Here is a 21495-nt window from a genome sequence, read left to right as displayed (position 1 = left end):
CAGCACAGAGCAAAAATCCAGAACAATATCAACACAGATTCGTAAAGCAAGTTAAATATAACATTATAATCGGTAAATATACATAAGATTCGAGTAACTATACAAACAAACCCAACACAAAGAAATACACAAAGAAGAGAAGAGATAAACCAAACATATCGCGGGTTGTCAGCTCCGGTTGATGAGAAGTCCACCTCCGATCTTCCAAGTGCATGACCCAGTGTTGTTTTCTAAGCTAATCTTGATCTAAGAATGAAAATGATGGAGTTGGAACCAAAAACTCTCCAAAACCATAACCCTAAAATGGTTCAAATGAAAGAATATAAAGACAATTTCTGCTACGGCCGCTTAGCGGCCAAATCTCGCTTAGCGGACTACACGTATTCACAAAATATCTACAACAGTAAACAGGCCTCCGCTTAGAGGCCAGACCCGCCGCTTAGCGGCCAGGGAAATTTGGTTCGCCCCTGGAAAGCGCGCTTACACGCCGCTCAGCGGCGCTCTCTGCACAAAACTTGCTTATTTGATCCAAAATCGCGCAATCGGAGCCGTGCCTTCGACACTTTATTCCTCGAGGCTCCAATAAGCATGAATACCTATAAAAACAAAGGAAAAACTATTAAACGGTATATAAAACATATGAAAACTAAATAATGTGAATATATACACAAAAGTGGGGATTTTATTACAAAAACGAAATGAATAGAATCGATAAGTGCCACAATTATATACTCAAAATAACAACATTTTTGCACTTATCAATGGTTCATCAGAAATTGTCCAACCAAAGCTCATTCTCGAGGAAACTCAATTCTCTACAACTTTAATGTTGGGCCCAAACCCAAGAAATGCTTCATTTGAGAGATATGAGCCAAAACATTACAGGTCCTTTTGGAAGTTCACAAAAAGTCATTTTTTGTCAGGAGCCATATCTTCAAAATAAAATCTCCAAATGCAAAAAATGTTCCAAAGTGGGTTGTAGAGAATATCTTGAGCTTTCCAAAAAGTACAAGTTCATTTTCATAGGATAAAAATTGAGGGAGTTATGATTGCCAAAACTTGGGGAAAATGTGGAAAAGGTACATGAACCCTAAATGACCAATTTCAAATTTTTTAGTATTAAGCCTATAATTTTGGACTTCCCACGTGAATACAAGCTTATGAGAAGCCCATGAACCAATAGTTACTTATTTCATGATTTTATTTCATTTATATTTGAATTTATTTATTTAAAATCATTTAAAATCAAAATAAATCAAATAAAATCATATAAGATGCCATGGAATATTCTCATTCATTGAATCAGGTCCAAATTTTACATCCTAAGACAAAACAAATCGTGGGAAAAAGACATGAAAATAGGATGGAAACAAAAAAAGAAAGTTTGTATGCAAAAATCAAATCAAATTTCTTTTTAATCAAGGCATGATTTCTTTCCAATTCTTTCAACCCTAATTCACTCTCCTATATATCATCATAATACTCAACCTCAGAAGACACGAACCTTTGCCTCAAAAAACATGTTCCAAACTTCATAAATTTTCCATAAACTAGGACACGCACAAGCAACTTCCCCAACCATTTTCAATACAAACCAATCATCCATACTTCTTCCTGAGACATCAAAGGGTAAGAATGGATCAGAATATTGGACTTACAACGCCTGGAATGAGCATACCATAATCATCATGTTCATTCTTATTTTTTGTTTTCGTATTATCATCATTATAGTGTTGCAACGAAAACTAATGTTTCTAACATGTTCCTGAGGATTATTAAGACAGGTTCTACGCATTACATGTAAGCTATAAGCCCTAAATCATAGCTTGCCATTGTTAGGGCTTCAAGCTTGTAAAGCTTCGGGTTTCATGTTACAAGCAGTTCAAGCCCCGAACGATTGCACCAATGAATTCAGGGTACCATAAATAGGGGGCTGAGTGGTTTTTATGTACGTTTGTTTTGTTTTATTGCAGGTTTGATTTTCCATATTTGGATACGAAATTGTCGTAGCAAAACCGTAGCTAATTTACGGTAAATTCGTAGCAAATAAAAAGTGCCCAAGGAAGAAGAAGGTAAACAATCCCCTTGACCTCTCTCGTTACACGCGCACGGATGCCATTGGCTGGTCAAACAAGACCCAACCTCTCTTCTCTTGTGATTCGCTCAACCCAACGCGTGGGCTCCATTTGGTTTGAATTTTGAATTTTTCAATTGTCACGTGTTTTGATATTTATTTGCACAGGTTGCATTCAATTTCAGTTAATCCACACAGCACAGATGGCTAAGGCGTGTTACTGCTGATCCCTAGGACGTGGGTTCAAACCCCAGCACTGACAACACGTCTCTTTTTTATGCTTTTCCACATATTTTCTTCTATTTCTTTTGGTTTATTATTTATTTCTCATATTTTCAACTGTTATTAATTAAAATACAGCATAGAAAAGATCATTAACTAATAAAATCAACAAAACACAAAAATATTTTTTTTACTTGATGTTATCACTTAATTTACTTTTTATTAACCAAATAATTAGGATTAACTCTAATTGGATTTAGTTTTAATTAGTTGATTAATTTGACTTAGACATTTAATTAATTAGATAATTATATAATTAATTAGGTTTTTTCTTAGTTTAACTATAATTAGGGTTAGTGAATTTAATTAATTTAGACAATTAGGTTAAGCTAATTAGGGTTCTAACCAACTTCAAAACCAAGCGTTTTCTTCTTCTCCCTCTCTAAATCTTTGTGATTGTCACATGTATGTTTACTTACTGCTTTACCTTTAAGATTTTAGAAATCGTTGTATAGGTCGCAAGTTTTTTTTTGTAATAGCGTAGATTTATTTTCTCGCACATTTACTTTCCTCACCTCTAATTATGTAACTTCCCCAAAGCCCTGTAATAGCGTAGGACATTTACTTTCCGCACCTTTAATTTTTCTGCTGATATTAACTGTTTAGATGTATGCCTTAGGATTGTATGGGAAGATAAAACTAATCATTAGACCACCTTAAATTCAAAGATAAATAATATAATTTAAATACAACACACTCTTCACACACTCACCTGTAGGGTAACCCTCTCTTCTGTTGCCTTAGATTAAACGGTCAAGTTCCTCGAGCGTAGGAATACCTTAGCATATGCTGCCTACGATTCAAAATCATCATAGTCCCTTCGGAATAAAAATCATAGTCCCTTCGAGTTGCCTACGATAAAGTGATCTCGTCCCTCGAGCTGCCTACGATAAATGATGATAGTCCCTTCGGATTACTAAGGTATCCTTACTTGTCGCCTTTTATGACCGTTCGATGTCCCTTCACATCCAATGCATAGGACTTCCTGCCCGCTTATGGTATGGATAGCCACTATGACCATTCAATGACTCTTCGATGTCCCTTTACATCCAATGTATAGGACTACCTGCCCATATATGGTATGGATAGTGCTATCACTCAAGGAAAGCTTTAAAGCATAGGACATACCTTACGAACTTAGGGTAGGTAACTCTTAAGTGCTTGCTCACAACAAAAAAATTCAAAACGCTTTTCACACCCCATTTTTTAAAACATCGTCTTTTCAGACATTTTCAAGACAACTTTTTACAAATTGTTTTTCTAAACACACACTACACACTTTCAAACATGTCAAACAAACCAGTGAGCTAAGAAATTAAGAGCTCATGGATAACCATGAATATAAAGGGTGCTTACACCTTCCCTTTGTATAACCTACCCCCCGAACTCAATCTCTTTCAAAGATCTTTCCTGTTCTTTTTGCCTTTCCTAAAATTGGATAAAATAAAAGTCGGTGGCGACTTTAGCTATCCGCACATTTTTAAAAGTCAGTTCTCCCACCGTATTACAATAATGAATTGGAGAGCTGCTATCTACTCTAGAGTAGATCGTTTGATTGAAATAGATAAAAAAATTAAGATCATGCTAACTTTTGCGCTAGGGGCACTTGTTAAGAAATCCACAAATAAAAATTTATGTTGAAAAAAGAAATAAAAATTATTATTACAATCTTTTAATAAAATCGAGACACAATTTCTAAAACAAACTTACTACATTTAGTTCTTAACTTGTGCCATTAGGGCACATTTTAGCATTACCCAAAAAACTATTGTGTTTATTGCCTTTACTTTAACTTCTTCTGCCAAGTTAAATCAGCGTCTTATTTCATATAGCTAGAGTTAATTTTTGTTGAAGGTCATTTATTTTAGTTGTCATTGTTCTTTGTCCCCACACATAATTTTTTTGGTATTTTTGAATAATTCTACTGAAGTTCTTTTAATAATTCTATGATTTTCATACTCTTCTTTATGTCTTCAACTTTAAAGTTCTGAAGGTTGTGATGACAAGTATGCAAAAGATACATATTTATAACTGCTGAAATCCAAAGAATCCATAGCAAACCCAAAACGTAACTCATGAACAAACAGGTCCATAAACTGAACAACAAAGCTTAATAAGCGCAAATAAAAAAACCAGACCCGAGCTCCGATGAATAGAACCTCCTGTCGGACCCAGACCCATTGTCGTGACATCGTCACCAGCTCTGTTGCCAGCCTACCAACACGCTGATTCTCCTATGAGCCTCGCTCTACGTAATTTTGTCTTTGTTTACTTCCAAGCTAACTTATAGCTTATGTAATCTCAAAATATATTTTCTTTCTCTTCATCACTTAAGGTTTGAATGCATACTTCAACAATATCCATCTTGACTTAAAACCATAATGGTTCCAATTTATCAACCGATCCATTTTGCCAATCTTGAAAAATTTAACATATATTGAACAATTTTAATCAAGTTCAAGCCTTGCTCGAACCTTAATCTTTCCACTCGTATACACTTGATTTCCAATCATCGTTTTCTGCTTTAGTAGTCCAACAAGTCCACAAGTATGACTCTTAAACTATCTTTGACTCTACCTGCTTTCAAATGCCTCCTTAAAGGTTCTTGTTTTTTGGTTTTACAACCTTTCAACCATATTCAAATCATAACATCCATGACATGCATACTCGCCTCTTTGATATGATACAATGTCCATTTGTACCTTATCACAAGTAAAATAATAATCAAATGCCTCTATAATATTTCCCTCATTACTACTATTATTCGTAGTATGAAACTTCACCTCAAAATGAGTTTTCTCCGTCATAGTTTCTAAAAGCTTCATCCTTAGGTCTTTACTTTTTTCCCGTGACGAGCTCACTGAAAGTAGTACATCTACGATTCATGAACTTTAATCCTTCAGGTTCTACTCCCAACAACTCTTAACGAAACACTTTGTAAGAGCCACCCCCATTTTGCCAAAAAAAAAACGAAAAATTAACCTCTGTATTGATGGAAAGGTGACTCTATCGGTTAAGTTTCACACTAACCCTTCGTCACATTTTAATCTTATGATATTGTGCTTCTTTCACGACTCAGTAGATATTATGGAAGTTAACTTCCGTATTGACCTTCATGATAGTAAATTTCTCTCTTGGGCAATATTTTTGTTATAAATTTTACATATTTTAATAAACTTTATATAATTTAATCAAACGATATATTAATTACAAAATACAATCAAAATACCATATATAATTCAATCAAACATGCACTTATGTAATTCAATCATAATACCATATATTAAGTCAAAATGTAAACCATATGTTGTTCACAAAATACAAATGATCAAAATACATAGATAAATTTAACTATTGGGTATATCCAGTGGCGGAGCCAGGAATTTTAGGCAGCCTGGGCAAAATTTTAAACCGCGAGTTACATGTGACATAATATATAAATAATCATAAAATGTGCTACATAAGAGAGATGAAACCTAACCTGTAAATAGTGTGCTAAATAAAATTAGGAGGTAAATGCCCTCTCCGAGACCTCTTTGCGGTGAATGTTCGTATAATATCAACATCTTTAAGTGACTTGAATATCTCTCGTTCGGTGTAACATATCATCAAGTCATTGAACCACACATCGTTGATCTTGTTGCGCAAATTAGACTTGATAATCTTCATTGCTGAAAAAGCTCTTTCGACGGATGCTGTCGACACCGGCAATATCAAAGCCAACTCAATGAGTTTGTAGACCAATGGAAATACCAAATGTTTCTCAATTTGAACTATCTTCATAGTCAAACTTTGAACATCTTCACAAGAAGTAAATGAAGCATGCCTTTTCACTTGATGTACATAAGTCTCAAGTTGCTCCCTTATTGTTCCACGATCATCATTAGAAAAGTCTGCATGATAAATATCGGCAAGACGAACAAGCTTATCAACATCAAACTTGGAAAAAGAGTTTTTGGGGTCAAGACATGAGAAGTAATCCAGCACAATGTTACTTCCTTCACTAAACCGGTGATCCATCTCCACACATATTTTGTCAGCAACATAAAAAATCTCTGCACGGTAATGGTGAAGATTAGTGACAGTCCTCCCTTCTCTTCTTGAACGACCCCGAACCGGTATTTCTTCATCCATATTTGGCACCGGAATACTTTGAGCAACACAAAATTCTTGGACATCAATAAATAAATCATCCCAATCATTCTCTCTCAATGTAGCCAATCGAGCTTTAACATCATCAACTAATTCCATGGCAAGCACAATATTAATATCTTTTGTTTGCAAGATTTTTGAAAGTTCATTTGTGATACAAAACAACAATAAATAAATCATCCCAACCATTCTCTGTCAATGTGTTCGGCCCTCCCAGGCGGCTTAAAGAGAAAGCAATAAAAACAATAAGCTGCATCCTTCGACTCACTGCACTCAATCCATGTATAATTCTTATACCATGCTTTACAAAACGCTCTTGAAGACTTCCCAAATTGAGTACGAGGAAATATTGCTAAATCTGGTTGCGTTGGACCCTTCAATATATATGCCCTCCTCACTTGGTCTTGAATATCTATAGCATACTCATGAATTTGTTTCCTACATCCTGGATCACGTACAATCTCATTTGGATTAAATTCATTGGCCACATTAGGAGGTGTTTCTTCTACTTTGGCTTCCGGTTGCACAACATTAACATTCTCAATACTTGCTCTAGGAACCAAAAACTTTCTCATATTTGAAATTTAATTATCTAGAAAAATAAAATATGAAGTTAAATTGAAAGTAAAATGGTCCGATTTTGGTAAGTAAGCGAGAGCCTTTAACTCTAAAGCCCACAACTAAATCTAATTAATTTAAATAATAATAAAAATATAACATAAATAAATAAAATAAATAAATAAATAAATTGAATTAATTGTTAGATTAAACCAATTAATAACTAAACCTAATTCACACATGTTTATACCAATTTTAAAAAATGGAGAAAAAAAAAAGTAAATTAGACAAAACTAGATACACTACCTACACCTAATTGGCTAATTCTCTTTATAGTTTCAATTATTAATTTTTTTATTAAAAAAATTGCAAAACAAAATAACACAACACTATACACTTTTTTGGTTAACTAACACAGGACCACACACTACCTAGAGTCCTAGACACATTACACATACACTATCTAGTACCTACACTTGTCCTACTTCTCTTCTCTACACTACCACCACACAACACAACACAACTTTCTCATAGTTTCATGTTTCAATTTTTATTATCTTTTTGCCTTTTAATTTACTGTGAGTCTGTGACAACAATAACTAAACACAAACACAAGCAGTCAAAAAATGGAAGTGGAAATTGGAGAAATAAAAGAAGAAGATAGGGGGAAATTGGAGAAATAAAAGAAGAAGATAGGGGAGATTATCACCTTATGGGTCATGACGAAGAGATGAAGCGACCGAGTTTTAATTTTTTCAAAAGCTTTTTACCTGTAGTTTTGTAAGAAGGTTAAGGGTTTTGTTTTAAGGTTTTTTTTTAATTTCTGTTTTGATTCATTAATAATTAATTGGGTTGGGTCTGGACCATTGGTTATTTATTTGTTTTAATTTTTACACCCTGTTTTGACTAATTTTGCCCCTAATTTTATCTAAAACTCTAGTATTAAATTAGGCGGAATACAAATAAAATATGGGTTGAGCCCGGGCGGGTGCCCGGGCGGGTGCCCGGGCTAGCTGGGCACTAGAACCGCCACTGGGTATATCTGACCCTCTGGTTCCTCCTCTGCCTCATGTACTGCAAGGCATGTCGTGCCTCGGCTATCATGGCCTCTATAATGGCCATCTCAAAAGTTCCTTCTTTAAACTCTCCCCTCTCTCTCTCTACGCCTGCACACCTAATAACCATAATACACTGACATATTAACGACACATCAACGACATGGTCTGCCCTAGCCTGTTACTCCTCTAATATCCTCTAATTAACCGAGTTATGTGACTTTCCCCTTGCATCCAGTGTCATGTACAAATGTGACACTCTAAAAAATTGGATTTAGCTGAATGTAGTACTCCATGGATAAAGATCTGACACACTCATAAATTCTTTAGGACCAAATGATCATGGTACTCAACAAATATCTCATCAACATCTCTGCGGTGGAGTGTGAGAGGAGTAGTAGTGATGAAGGCTATAGAAATACCCTGTAGATACTCGAACTAACACGTGGCTCCCTTATGTAGATGTGGATACATCAATCATGACCAACAAGCCACTCATCCTAAGTAGAATGATATCGCATATAATAGGGCGTGCTTCACGGTGATCGCTATATAATATGAATTTTATATCATCTGCTGTGAAGTAGTCAAGATCAACTTAGAATGACTCGGTAGCTTGATTCCTTTTGAGCGGGATAAAGGAGCAAGCACATGACAAAGCCTCGATGTAGTCATCCACATATGCCCAACCATAGAGACGTGGAAAGTGTTAGATGATCCATGCTTGATAAATGGTTCACAGGATATATTAGTAATGATGTAGCACAAGTGTTATGAAATATTAGTAACAGTAAATTTGCAAATGTATTATCATAAATAAGGTGTTCCTTGTTGTCATTTGTCTAGTCTTCCATAAACAAACTTCACTTATCTTTGAGTAGAGGTAAACCAAACAAGATACCTCCCAATTATACTCATGAATTCTCTCCAAGTCAATAAAGTTTCTTAGGTATACGACATTGACATAGTATGCACTTTTTTCCATGAATATGGGTGTTTCCAATTAGATAAAAGAGGTATGATTCTCAATGCACATACTCAATGATGTGCTACCTGTGCATCATCACCATCGATCTCAATTTCCACATCCAGGTGGTATATGTACATCATCTCCAAAAATTCAAACTTGGCATGACGTCCTCTAGTGTCATCCATCTCCGATTAGCATCACCTGTGTCAACTCTCAAATATTTCACCTTTATCTTTAGTGCGTCAGACCTATTGAATTAGGAGTAGTTTAATAATCTTCCCTAGATCGGAAGATGTATGAGGGATGACACATTATCAAGTGTGATGGATATCTCATAGATCGAAAGATGGAATGAAGAAGTTTCTGAGTGTCATCTCTCGATGAAAGAAGGCAACAAACCATAGTTAATAAAAGTATACCCAGTCCTAGATAAATCTTGCAGCTCTGACAGTTGCATGAGATCCTGAAACCATGCTTTATTAGACCGCGACAACATCGCAATTTTCCTACCCGTGGTTGATATATTTTAACAACTAACGGTGTTGTAAAAAAACATCAATGTTAGAAATTTCAAATCTTATAACACGTGTTTAAAAGAAAAGTTACATATTTATTTTACCTCTTCATCTCATGCGCGCATAACAGTATGGTCTACATACATACAAAATAGTGAGGTGTCTGAAGGGTCTTTCGAAAAAACATCACGAACGACAACAATAGGTTAAACTTCTGTCTTCTGGGCAACAACATGGGACTCATATTTCTGGGATGACAATGTTGGAGACATGTGAACTCCGAAAGACGATGCTCATGCACCAAAAGAAGTGGCATCATTGTTTGGACAAAAGGGTCTAGCTTTTTCCCTTCGAACAAAATTGTGTTGAGCCATTCTACCATGTCTCATTCTTTCTTAATTCTTATACATTTTACCTTTAATTAACTAGTAAAATCATATCATAATTAAATAATTCACACCCAAGGAACAAAACAGACAAAATTAAAAAAATAATGCAGAACAACAAATTCAGGAAGTTAACTTTTATACCATCTTGAAACCAGAAGAAACATAGCATGTCCAAATGCTTTAATTTCAAACTTAAAAAAATCTACATGCATACCACATTAAACAAATCTGTTATGAGTCCTAATGTACTATAAACTATACCTATTATGCATTTAACTTCAAAGCAATACATTATAAAAAAAAAAGAAATTGAAAAATTTGTCAAATATGAGAAGTCGACAATTTTCTTTATTGAATGAAGTGGAGTAGAGGCTCATTGATGTCATAAGTTTGAATGCAATGTAGTAAAAGTAGAGAGAAAGCTTAAAAAATGATAGAAATTGAGTTTGCTCACAAACTCTGTTTTGGATTTTGAGTAAACTTTTTGAAATAAAGAAGGAAGAGAAAATGTCTAACACGTTATATAAATCAAACAACTTCAAAACGTAACATCTGTAAAAAGATATGGAGATTAGCCTATTTAAAAAATACATAAATTAATTTCTGAATTTTTTCAGCTTTGTTCTGGGTTGTATCTGAGACATGATTGTGATTACATTTTTAATAAGTCCGAAGATTAGGTTGCAAATGTTACAGACATTATTGATTTTTTTTTTTAAGTAGACTGGATAAGCAAGGTGCAAATAGAATATTACAAGCCCAATCAATATTAAAGCGTGGCTCCCTCGTTTTCAATTTTTTAAAATAATAATTTCACAACGGGAGGAAAGAGAAATAATTTTTGTTTGCTAGAAACCATCTTCATTTGTAATTTTGGCAACAAAACGGGGCTAATAACCCCACCATTTTCAATTTCACACTATACACTGTGATCTCCACAGCGAGACACTTCACTTTCCTTTCTTCACTGTTCTTATTTCATCTTCCCGCGCTCTACCCAAACATGGGGGCAGAGCCACACCATTCCAAAAGCTTCATCAACAAAATCTACGCTCCAATCGCAAACGAATTCCCCTTCGCAACTCCTCTTCCTTCCCTCCGAACAAACGAACTCGAACTCGTATTCTTCTTCTCTCTCTATCCATCCCCAATTCCCCCGATTTCCACTTTAATTTTCGCATTTCTAATTACGCTTTACTACCAATTTTTCATTAGGTACGATGCGTTTTACGAATGCTGCAAGGGTTTTCATCTTCCTTATTCTCATGGGATCACACTGAAAACCGTTTTCGTATCAATAGCGGAGTTTACGTTACGCATTTGTCCCTGACGAGTCTACATTCACTCCTCAGTCAATTCATTCACGCTGCAACGTGTCTTCAACTCGTGGAGATTACTATCAGAAGAATTGAAACTGCTGTGCCGAGACCTACTCCAACTTTGAAAGCGTTTGTTACTTCTGCTTCAGCCTGGCTTAAGGTTTCCTTGCAATTCCCTTTAAGATCTGTCAAAATTTTCTTTTGTATTGGTTAAGTTGAGTTGAATTTTGGTGATGCAGCGGTTGCGGAATATTGCGTTGAAGGAGGAAGTGTCTACTAGCAATGCAGATGGTGTATCCACTCCAACTTTGTTAGGCTTCAAAAATTCCTTATCGAGGTTTTTTTTTTCTCTTTTAAAATCTAGCACAGTTAAGATTTTATTTGTGTGTTTTCTAATGGGTGTTGCTTCGAGGATGTTGTGTTAGATTTGGACGTGTGGTAAGACTAGACATGATAAGGATAAGGTTAGAAATTACAAGATTAGAGAGTGTTGGAGTAGCACCTAGAATAGAAAGGGTGGTGGAAAATTGACTTAGGTGCTTTGGATGTGTAGAGAGAGAAGACATGTAGATTCTGTGGTAAGGAGAGTAGATCAAATAGAGAAAAGTCAAACAATTAGAGGTAGAGGAAGAATTAGAAAAGCTATAAGAGCATTCATTAAGAAAGATTCCGAGATTAACAATTTGGATAGAAGCATGGTCCTGGATAGAGCATTATGGCGGAAGTTGATCCATGTAGCCGATCCTACTTAGTGGGATAAGGCTTGGTTGTTGGTTGGTATTCTAGTGGGTTTCCATTTATTGTCTCACTACAATTTGATTTTTTCGGAAAGCTAGCTTAGATTTGGATTAGTTCTCCATTTTCTTATGTGTTTTTTGTGTTGTTCTTGACTTATAATGAACTTTTTGTGGTTATAACAAACTATGAGGAAATCATTGGCAGATATGAATATTTAAGGCTCGAAAAGCATCTAAGTATATGAACCTAAGTTTTGTTTGTTTCCTTCAAATTATGCTTTTCTCCAAAATTAATTTATTTCAGCGATTGCGAGTTTGTGACAGTATCTGATGATCATTTGTTGACTTTTAGTCTTTGCTCGGGTGCTGAGTTCCTATTGCTATTAGTTCATGAGGCCATCCCTGATGTATATTTTGAGTTTGGGGCATCTGTACCTGCAGCAGACTTGGCTGTTCATGTTCTTGACTATCTTCATAAGAAGCTTGAGGAAATGTGTCTTGTACAAGGTGGTGAGGTCGTGAATCTTTTTTCGTGCAGCACATTTTTTTACACATTTTTCTTGGTTCATGATGTTGAGTTTTTAAAACCTTATACTGATCACAGGAGGAAGCTTATCTCATGGTGCTTTACATGTATGTGGGAAGCTTGTTGCCATATATTGAGGGTCTTGATTCCTGGCTTTTTGACGGAATACTGGATGATCCTTCTGATGAGGTAATCATTAGTGAATCTCTCAGTTACTAGGGGATGAAAAAGTTATTTTTCAACGTTGTGCTAAAAAGTGTCTTATAAATGTCTATGTTATATTGTTTAAATAAGAAATACTTCCTTTATTTGAAATTCACTTAAGGGAATCATTTGCATGCATATTTTTTAATGTACAGCCTAAAATAACTTTTAGGTCATATTGATACTGCAATTTCTTTTGTTTGTGGTTTTTGTGACCCATACTGGTTAAGAACATATTGGGTTTTAGTTAATCTTTACACAATAATGCATTTTAACGAACAAACAACTCTCTGTAGCGTGCTCACTATAAAGTTTTCTAAACTTATAAGCTAATCTAGATACACAATAAAATGTTGTATTTATCATGTCATCTATCTCTTCAGATGTTCTTTTTTGCTAATAAAGAAGTCTCAGTTGCTGAGGCTGAGTTTTGGGAGAAGAGTTATCTAATAAAAAAGCTACAACATGGTAAGTTAGATACTGAGTTGTCTTCTACAAATTATGCTGGCGATTCCATATCAGCATCAAATGCGAAGAAAGAAACGGGCATGAGGGATTCCATCTCTTTGTCTAGTACAAATAAAGGAAAAGGGCAGAGCATTAGAGGCTGTCCAGCTTGTCCTTTGTTTATTAAGGAATTAGCTAAGTCAATTGTTTCTGCTGGAAAGTCTTTGCAGCTGATGCGCCATGTTCCGAATTCCTTAGCAGTATGTAGCAAAGGAAGTAGTTGTAAATTTGGAAGTACCAAATCATCAAACTATGGTTTGTCTTCTACTCATAGAGTGGCTGGGCTAACGCTGTCCGAAATTTTTTCTGTATCACTAGCTGGACTTATTGGCCATGGTGACCATGTTTGTAAATACTTTTGGCAAGATGATTGGCACGAATCTGTTTCTGTTTCCTCCTTTGTATCTTATTTAAATTTAAATGCGGAAAAATCAGACAGTGAAAACTTAACTGCTCCACCATACTCGGAGAAGATTTGGTATAAGTTTTTGATTGATACATTATTTCAAAAAGGATCAGCTGATTTGAAACCAAAATATGAAGACAGAAATAATGGCAAAAGAGATTCAGCAGGGGATAGAGTTGTTAAAGACGAGTTGTTTCTCTTGAGATCATGCTTACAAAATCCAGTAGTTACCGTTTGTCGAAAAGCAATTGGAAACAATGGGGATGCCTTGAAAACTTTGAATTTATCTCGAAAATTCTGCTTGCCTTCTTTAAACGATGAGGGTTTAAGAAAGGCTATATTTGGTGGTGAAAGCACATCGTTTTCTGATAGTGAAGGAACAAACTATACTTTTGGTTTTCAGTTTGATCAATCCAAACACACTCACTCACAAGATAAGAGAAACCTGTTAGAAACGCTGTTTCCTTTTCCCACCATATTGCCTTCAGTTCAGGTATTTCTACTTAGTAGCATGAACATCTTTTGATGAAGTATGCAGTACATTAGTGTGATAAACAAATATTTAATTTGAAACAGGATGATCTTTCCGTGTCAGAGCTCTTGCCTTTCCAGAGAAACAGCACTCTTCCTTCAAGAGTTCTTCACTGGGTGCAAAATGCGGACCTAAGAACAACTCCACTACCTCTGGTTATTATGCAGTACTGTCTAACTGCCTACATTCAGAAACAGGTGAATAAAGATAAACCATCTGACAATTCCAGGATTAACACTATGATAATATTATATTTGCTTTATTTTGAATAGAACAGGTAGATTATATTGGAGTAAATATGTTGTTAAAGTTGATGAATGAATGGAGGTTGATGGACGAGCTTGCAGTGCTGCGAGCTATATACTTGTTAGGTTCAGGTATTTGCATATTATATTTTGTTGTGTTCTATATGGATGCAGTTGATACACTGAGGCATGGTCACACAAAACAATATAGAACAAACATGAGTCACATGATATTTTCCCTATATATTGTTTGATGTGCTATCCCGCGATCATTGTTTTGTTTTGATGCATGATCAGGTTTTAAATCGAATATGTAACAATTACCTTTGTGTTATTCAGTCTCAGTTTCTTGCGAATCAAACGAATCCGTAGTATATTGTGCAACATATTTTTTTAAATAACATTATGTTGGGTAAGAGTCCTATCATATTGGTATTTTTGTTCGGTTTCTTACTTTCTTGCAAATCAAATGGGCCCATAATATATTGTACTTCAAAATATTTTGCAGCTTTAGGTGGGGTAGGAGTCATATTGGTATATTATCAATGTCTTGTGTATTGATATTTTGTCTTGTGCAGGTGATTTGCTACAACACTTTTCAACTGTAATTTTTGATAAGTTAGATAAACGTGAAACATGGGATGATGACTTTGAATTAAACACAATATTACAGGTAGAGTTTCTTGATTTTGCTTGATTGTGAACTTTGGTATACTTTTTGGTTGTTATTAGAATTTGGGTCAGGCCTATTCTTATTCTTAACCCAAAAAGCTCAAGAGAAGGGGATTATGCAAGTCCTATAAATACTCTATTGGCCATACCTTCTGTTAAAATGGGATCTCAACACCCCTTCGCACTTGGGATTGGATATCTGGAACGTGAAGTTTGTTCGATGGGATATCTATAGGTTCCCTAATGGTCTAGGATAGGCTTTATACCATTTTAAATTTGGGTTAAACCTATCTCATTTTTCAAAGTTGGCTCAAGAGGTAGGGATTGCTCAAAGACTAGTAAAGAACTACTTTACCCCCATTGATTAGTAAAGTTGGACCATAAAATATCTTCTAAGTTCTAGTTTCTTGTATCAAATTATATGTAAATTTATTCCTAAGTTGGAGAATTGAAGGAATGGAACATAATTCAAATGATTCATAAATGACAAACAGGCCACACCGCCATAGTTTGTTGGCTAGCTGGGTATGGATAGAGCATATTTATAGTGTGTAAGAAAACTAAACAATACCTCAGAACCCAATTCATGTCTGGACAATTTTTCATTAAGATATGAGACTTTTTATCGACAATTTATTCCCCATGCATGTGTGTGACTTTGTCTAATAGACTTACTGTTCCATGACAAAGATCAACTACCACAGGGCATTGTACACTGATAGAAAATTTGAAAATATTTAATAGTACTTAGTATATATTGGATTATCCACAGGATTGGGAGTTTCGTTTTTGTCATGATTCAAGACTAGTTTCCTTGTTTAATTAGAGTCATGAATCTAGTATTAGTGTGGAAAAGGGTTAATTGGGTCTGAATTTTTTAACATGGGCCCAAAGAGAGATGAATGAGGGAGTGTGGGCCGGTATAGGGAAGACTGAGGTTAGTAGGTTGTTCTGCTTACAGTTATACTTATAAGTAGTGAGAAGGGAATAAAGGGGATTCATGCTAGCATTCTGTTAGAAAAAAGGTAAGGGCAGAAAATTCTTTCTCTGAGCAGCCATAGACTCTGGGTCAGTTTTGTAGAATTCCCCAATCCTGAATTTACATCAATACAGTTTCCTTTTTCAACTTGAATTTTTCTCTGTTCTATCATCCGAGATCTCTAAAACCTGAAAATCAATTCTATAATTCTGTTTTATCAGTTTTGCACAAATTTTTGCCACTCTTTCTTTCTCACGTTCTTTGTCATTGGTTTTTTCTGCTTATCGTTTCCACAATCTATCTCAAAAACCTTGGATCAATTGTTTCACTGCTGTATCCTCTGTCTAGCAGCCTCCAGATATTGCAGATGAAGTCTGCCCTTGGCTATTCCATATGCAAATTGGCCTTAATGGGTTGATCTGAAGAAGTTTTAATTCTTGTCGGAAAGTTATTTTGCAAGAAAATTTGCATCAATGAGTATTCCAATGAAGTCTCCTCTTCGATGGTCATACAATGTCCCAACTTGCTCCTCAGGTTGGCGATCATTCCAACTATCTTGTTGGGTTTTCTTTCTAACAATGTCATCTCTTTGATGTTTCCAACTTCCCTGAAGTTCTTTGCCTACAACGTTTTGTGGATTACCTATTATATATTTTATCAAGAGTTTATTTGTAACAAGCATTAGCATTAAGGGGAGTAGCCTACAACGTTTTGTGGATTACATATTATATATTTTATCAAGGGTTTATTTGTAACAAGCTTTAGCATTAAGGGGAGTAGCCTACAACGTTTTGTGGATTACATATTATATGTTTTATCAAGGGTTTATTTGTAACAAGCTTTAGCATTAAGGGGAGTAAATAGTAATTTTTAATATCTTAAATTATCTCGTAGGACTAGTAATTGGTTTCCATACTCCCTTATACTTCTTGATTTGTTTCCTTAGTTAATTAGGATTATGATTTATGAGCCTAGCATTATCATAAGTTTTAGTGCTTAGTATTTTACAATTTACATATAATAAAGTAATGATTTATGAGTCTTCTATTAGAATAAATAGGGTTTTGTGCTAAGTAATTTATATAATAAGACAATAATCATAATTCTGAGCTTTTTCTTTTTCTTCTTTTTCCTCCATTTAAAACCCTATAGCGTAAACATGTTCATCGTCTAATTATACATTTTTACTTCCTCTAGTCTCTGTCATATGATTTTGAGTGGTCATATTTGTTTGTGTTACTCTATTGAGCATGTTTATGGTTCTTATCCTATAATTTTTCTTTAATGATCTTAATCTTTCTCTAGTATAACTGCACACATGTTGCTGTCTACTAGTTTGGAATTTATTGCAGTCCTGTAATATTTTGATTCAAATTTTGCCTTGCATTCGCACATTAAACTATACAGAACCATTTCCTTTTGTAACGGTTTGTTCTCCTAGAATTTCTTGTGGTAGCATTCGGGAGTTAAAGCAAAGATTAATCAATACAAATGACTGTTTTATATTTGTCCACATTTAGTGTCTGACAATGTCTCAAATAGGATTATCTCCAATAGAGGAACCTATGAGAAACCAAAAAAAAAGGAAGAAGAAACTGAACAGGATAGTACATAAAACAAGATAATAATGCATTGACTTTACTGAAAATGGTAGAACCAAACAAACAAAACAGAACAGGCTGTCCTGTTCCGTTCTAAACATGTGCCAAATGCTACCTATATAAAGCCCATTTGTTATTTATTATTCAAGACATGTTGAATAAATAAAATATTTATGGGGGAGGCTGTTTCTCACAAATGATTGTATTAAATGTTTTGAAAATAGATTGTGGAGATATTAATTGTGGTGGCGACCTAATGGTTTGGCAAAGTAGTAATGAATAAATGATTGCGATCATGTGGTATGACTATTGTGTCGCATAAACTGAAAGAAAATAGCAATATTGTAACGATGGACTCTGTTGTGTGGATGGGTTTATTAGAAACTTGCAATATTATCACGATGGACTCTGTTATGTGCATGGGTTTATTTCATAATTTTAGGGATCCTTCTCCTCCTTTGATTTTTAAAACCATTTTCTATTCATAATCTATCTGTGCATATTAATTTCAGGAATCAATCAGAAATTCTGCTGATTGTATGCTGTTAAGTGCTCCCGATTCATTGGTGGTGTCTATAACCAAAAATATTGTTGAGAGTGATGAGGAAGCTAGCATACCTGGTTCTGTTATGGGTACTCCTCGTAAAAGTCATGTCAATAACTTCGGGATTAACGGCCTTGATATGCTAAAGTTCACATATAAGGTCATTCTTCCGTCAGTTTATTATCCTTTCTGTCTAATTCTTTATTAAGAATATTGTTTTCTATAGCTAATTTTTTGCACAAAGATTACTAAAAATTTGGAACTGGCAGGTACCTTGGCCTCTTGAACTCATTGCAAACACAGAGGCAATAAAGAAGTACAACCAGGTATCTGACTTGTCTGTACAATCCTCTTTTTTTTCTTAGCCTTGTAGTTCTATTCTTCTATTGTCTATGTTTCTTCGTGCTGTCTGGTTGGTTCTTTTTGCCTATGTTAATCTTCTCTTTCATATGTATTCACATGTATAATAGGTTATGCGGTTTTTGCTGAAGGTCAAGCGTGCAAAATGTGTTTTAGATAAAGTGCGGAGATGGATGTGGAAGGTGACTCTTTATATTACTTCTCATTTCTCTTCAGGGGAGCATACCCTCCCTCAGCTACATTTTCCTTAATTCTTGATACTTACTCTGACGTTTGAAACTGCAATCAACCTTTGCAGGGTAGGGGATCTACAACAAATAACAGAAAACGTCATTGGCTAGTGGAGCAGAAACTCCTTCATTTTGTGGATGCTTTTCACCAATATGTGATGGACCGGGTATGTACATTGCTTTAAGATAAGTACAAAAAATAATTTCTCCAATAGAAGATCTACTAGCAAAGCACAGTACACAGGGCACAGTTAATCAGTATTGAAGTTATTATCCATCATAAATGCAAATAATATAGGAGAGACAGCTATTACTGATACTAACCCTTTTTGCTAGATTTTGGAGGGAGAAGGGGAGAATATAAATATAGCATTGGGCTACCAATAGAATGGCTAGTTGTTAGTGGAATCTTCACTAACAATTTTTATGGTTCTGCATCTTGGCAACGGAACCTAAGTGTTTTACCTGCCACTACAATTTTTATGCAGGTATATCACAGTGCATGGCGTGAACTATGTGAAGGTATGACTGTGGCGAAATCTCTGGATGAGGTCATTGATGCCCATGAGGCCTACATTTTGTCAATTCAGCGGCAGTGCTTTGTGGTTCCTGATAAACTGGTGATTCATCGTGTCTCGTAATTTGAAATTTCATGTTCTCCTTGTATCATGTTTTGACTGACGTGTTTATGCTGGGGCAAAGCTTGAGTAGTTTCAAACTTCTTTATTGTGTTCAGGGGGCTTTGATTGCCAGTCGCGTTAATATCATTCTTGGTTTAGCTTTAGACTTCTATACCATACAACAGACATTAAAAAGCGGCGGAACTGTTTCTGCAATCAAGGCAAGGTGTGAGATGGAGGTCGACCGAATAGAGAAACAGTTTGATGATTGCATTGCTTTCCTACTTAGGGTATTCTTCAGAATTTATTCTAAATTTCTAATTACACTGCTACTTTGTGACACTAGCTCTTTTATGGCCTGGATGAAAATAATGAATTTTCTTATTAAGATGCTGTGAAATTGAAGGGAAAATGATTAATAACCAAGTCCCGACTTGAGGAGTTGGTAACACAATAATTAGGGGTAGAGAAAGAATAAGATGAACACTGAGTGAAACCATTGAAAATATTTTTTACCTGAATTGCCTATTTGAATAATTAGTTTTTAGGGTTTAGGGGAAGTTTTGATCTGAATTGTTTACTTAAAAATATTTATTTATATGTGAGTAATTGATTGTGCAATGTTTATCTTGGCTTTTTCAGGTTTTATCTTTCAAACTAAATGTAGGACATTTCCCTCATTTGGCTGATTTGGTCACCAGAATTAACTACAACTATTTCTATATGTCTGCCAATGGGAATTTAATGACCACTTCTGGCCCTGGAAGTATTACTTCAAGATTGGGGAAAGTCACTGGGTAAAACTATTCGATTTAAGGTGAATCGTCTTGAGATTTATCCCAAATATCACAACAGTTCTATACCTGCTTTGATATTGTGCAATATTTTGTGAGAATGTCACACACGTCTGGCCTTCGAGCTCAGCAAGGGGCGAAAATGATTGAAGGTTGTTTGTTGCCTGTGCCAGTAATTGCAGGACTGCATATGTTGCAGGATGCATTAGTGCACAGTGTAAGTTGTAGAGTATTGTCTATTTTTCTTATCTATTCCTTGTATATGATTGTGAAAGCCTATGCTAGTTCCCCCCCCTCCTTTTTAACTTTTGCACAGTATTATCTATGTGATTGGGCTTCATAAATTTTTAATGACAATTGACAAATATGTGTGCAATCAAATTTCCGATCTCCTTATCACTATTATGTAAAACCATCATCTCAACTACCAAGTCACTCTTCCAGCAACTCATTATTTATCTGGGACACCTACACTCCTAACAACGTAACACTAAATACTACTAAAAAGTTTATCAAATCTTTTTATACTCATAAAAATCTATGCTTACAAAGGAGAGGTGAATGTGCTCGAGTAAGCTAGTCTTGTCCTTGTAAACTTTGGTTTCTAGTCTATGAACCTAGTTATGAATGTATAGTGCTATTCACAGATGTGCAAAATGTCTTTGCAATAGCCCCGTCCCAGAAGACGCGTTACAAACTGCCTTCAAGGTTGGCAACTGTCAATGCTTTTTACTCTTGATATGGGTATCATGGTTGGCTACATGTAAAACAAAACAAGTGGTCCAGTGTAGCATTCACAAGGGCATCCTCAAAATGTAAACTTGTCATCTAAAACGGTAAGAAACACATTTCTGGCATTGATTGTACAACAACTCACTAGTGAAAATGTTGATCACAGTTATACACAACAGATTGAAGACAGCAATTATAAGAAAATGAATGTAGAAAAAAATGTGAAATACAAAGCTTCTTAAAACCACGTGGAATTCACATTGAGACACTCTTTGAAGGGTTGCCATGGTTTTCTGACGCGGAACCAAACACCAATTAGAATACTCATCTACCACAGGTACATGTGAAAGGTAAGAAACGGTGGATTTGAGAGGAATGGTAGGTTAGCAGTTGCTTCTACATAGTTTGTACCGTATTGTTAAGGTTATTCCCTGATGGCATTGATACAGTAAGCAGTCTCCTGAAAAAGTTGTTTGATGTTGTTTTGAAAAG

General features: G+C 35.2%; 3 protein-coding genes across 5 annotated transcripts; 1 reads left to right on the top strand and 2 right to left on the bottom strand.

The window, feature by feature from the left end:
* Positions 1-6021: 6021 nt before the first annotated feature.
* Positions 6022-6607, bottom strand: LOC131657830 (uncharacterized). The gene is made up of 2 exons (XM_058927188.1): positions 6110-6607; positions 6022-6051 (listed from the first exon to the last, which is right to left on the bottom strand). The coding sequence occupies exons 1-2, from the start codon at positions 6605-6607 to the stop codon at positions 6022-6024; spliced, it is 528 nt and encodes a 175-aa protein (XP_058783171.1).
* Positions 6608-6684: 77 nt separating this feature from the next.
* LOC131657829 (uncharacterized) lies at positions 6685-7083 on the bottom strand. The gene has a single exon (XM_058927187.1). It carries the CDS (start codon positions 7081-7083, stop codon positions 6685-6687), a length of 399 nt encoding a protein of 132 aa, XP_058783170.1.
* A 3762-nt stretch (positions 7084-10845) lies between these two features.
* Positions 10846-20652, top strand: LOC131660886 (uncharacterized). 3 transcript variants are annotated; one of them, XM_058930248.1, is made up of 16 exons: positions 10846-11115; positions 11211-11474; positions 11554-11651; positions 12404-12566; positions 12656-12766; positions 13165-14187; positions 14271-14423; positions 14504-14603; positions 15050-15144; positions 18236-18427; positions 18537-18593; positions 18738-18809; positions 18926-19024; positions 19346-19477; positions 19594-19767; positions 20120-20652. In XM_058930248.1, the coding sequence occupies exons 1-16, from the start codon at positions 10999-11001 to the stop codon at positions 20276-20278; spliced, it is 3009 nt and encodes a 1002-aa protein (XP_058786231.1). In that variant the 5' UTR covers positions 10846-10998; the 3' UTR covers positions 20279-20652. The 3 variants fall into 3 exon arrangements, with proteins under 3 accessions (XP_058786231.1, XP_058786233.1, XP_058786232.1); XM_058930250.1 differs by lacking the exons at positions 10846-11115; positions 11211-11474 and having other exon boundaries at positions 11552-11651; positions 12404-12558; XM_058930249.1 differs by lacking the exons at positions 10846-11115; positions 11211-11474 and having other exon boundaries at positions 11552-11651; positions 12404-12561.
* Positions 20653-21495: the final 843 nt, after the last annotated feature.

Source organism: Vicia villosa, linkage group LG3 (genome assembly GCF_029867415.1).
Source record: "Vicia villosa cultivar HV-30 ecotype Madison, WI linkage group LG3, Vvil1.0, whole genome shotgun sequence".
Lineage (NCBI taxonomy): Eukaryota > Viridiplantae > Streptophyta > Magnoliopsida > Fabales > Fabaceae > Vicia > Vicia villosa.
The sequence above is the reverse complement of the archived record's forward strand: the minus strand, read 5'-3'. Positions and strand labels throughout refer to the sequence as shown.

What these genes read in the sequence shown, in the direction of transcription:
- LOC131657830 (XM_058927188.1), bottom strand. Translation starts at nt 6,607, where the DNA reads ATGGAATTAGTTGATGATGTTAAAGCTCGATTGGCTACATTGAGAGAG. An exon ending in TTCAAATTGAGAAACATTTG is followed by an intron (nt 6,052 to 6,109) that starts GTATTTCCATTG and finishes CGGTGTCGACAG; the next exon opens with CATCCGTCGAAAGAGCTTTT.
- LOC131660886 (XM_058930248.1), top strand. Translation starts at nt 10,999, where the DNA reads ATGGGGGCAGAGCCACACCATTCCAAAAGCTTCATCAACAAAATCTAC. An exon ending in GTCTTGTACAAGGTGGTGAG is followed by an intron (nt 12,567 to 12,655) that starts GTCGTGAATCTT and finishes TACTGATCACAG; the next exon opens with GAGGAAGCTTATCTCATGGT. An exon ending in TGGATGATCCTTCTGATGAG is followed by an intron (nt 12,767 to 13,164) that starts GTAATCATTAGT and finishes CTATCTCTTCAG; the next exon opens with ATGTTCTTTTTTGCTAATAA.
- LOC131657829 (XM_058927187.1), bottom strand. Translation starts at nt 7,083, where the DNA reads ATGAGAAAGTTTTTGGTTCCTAGAGCAAGTATTGAGAATGTTAATGTT.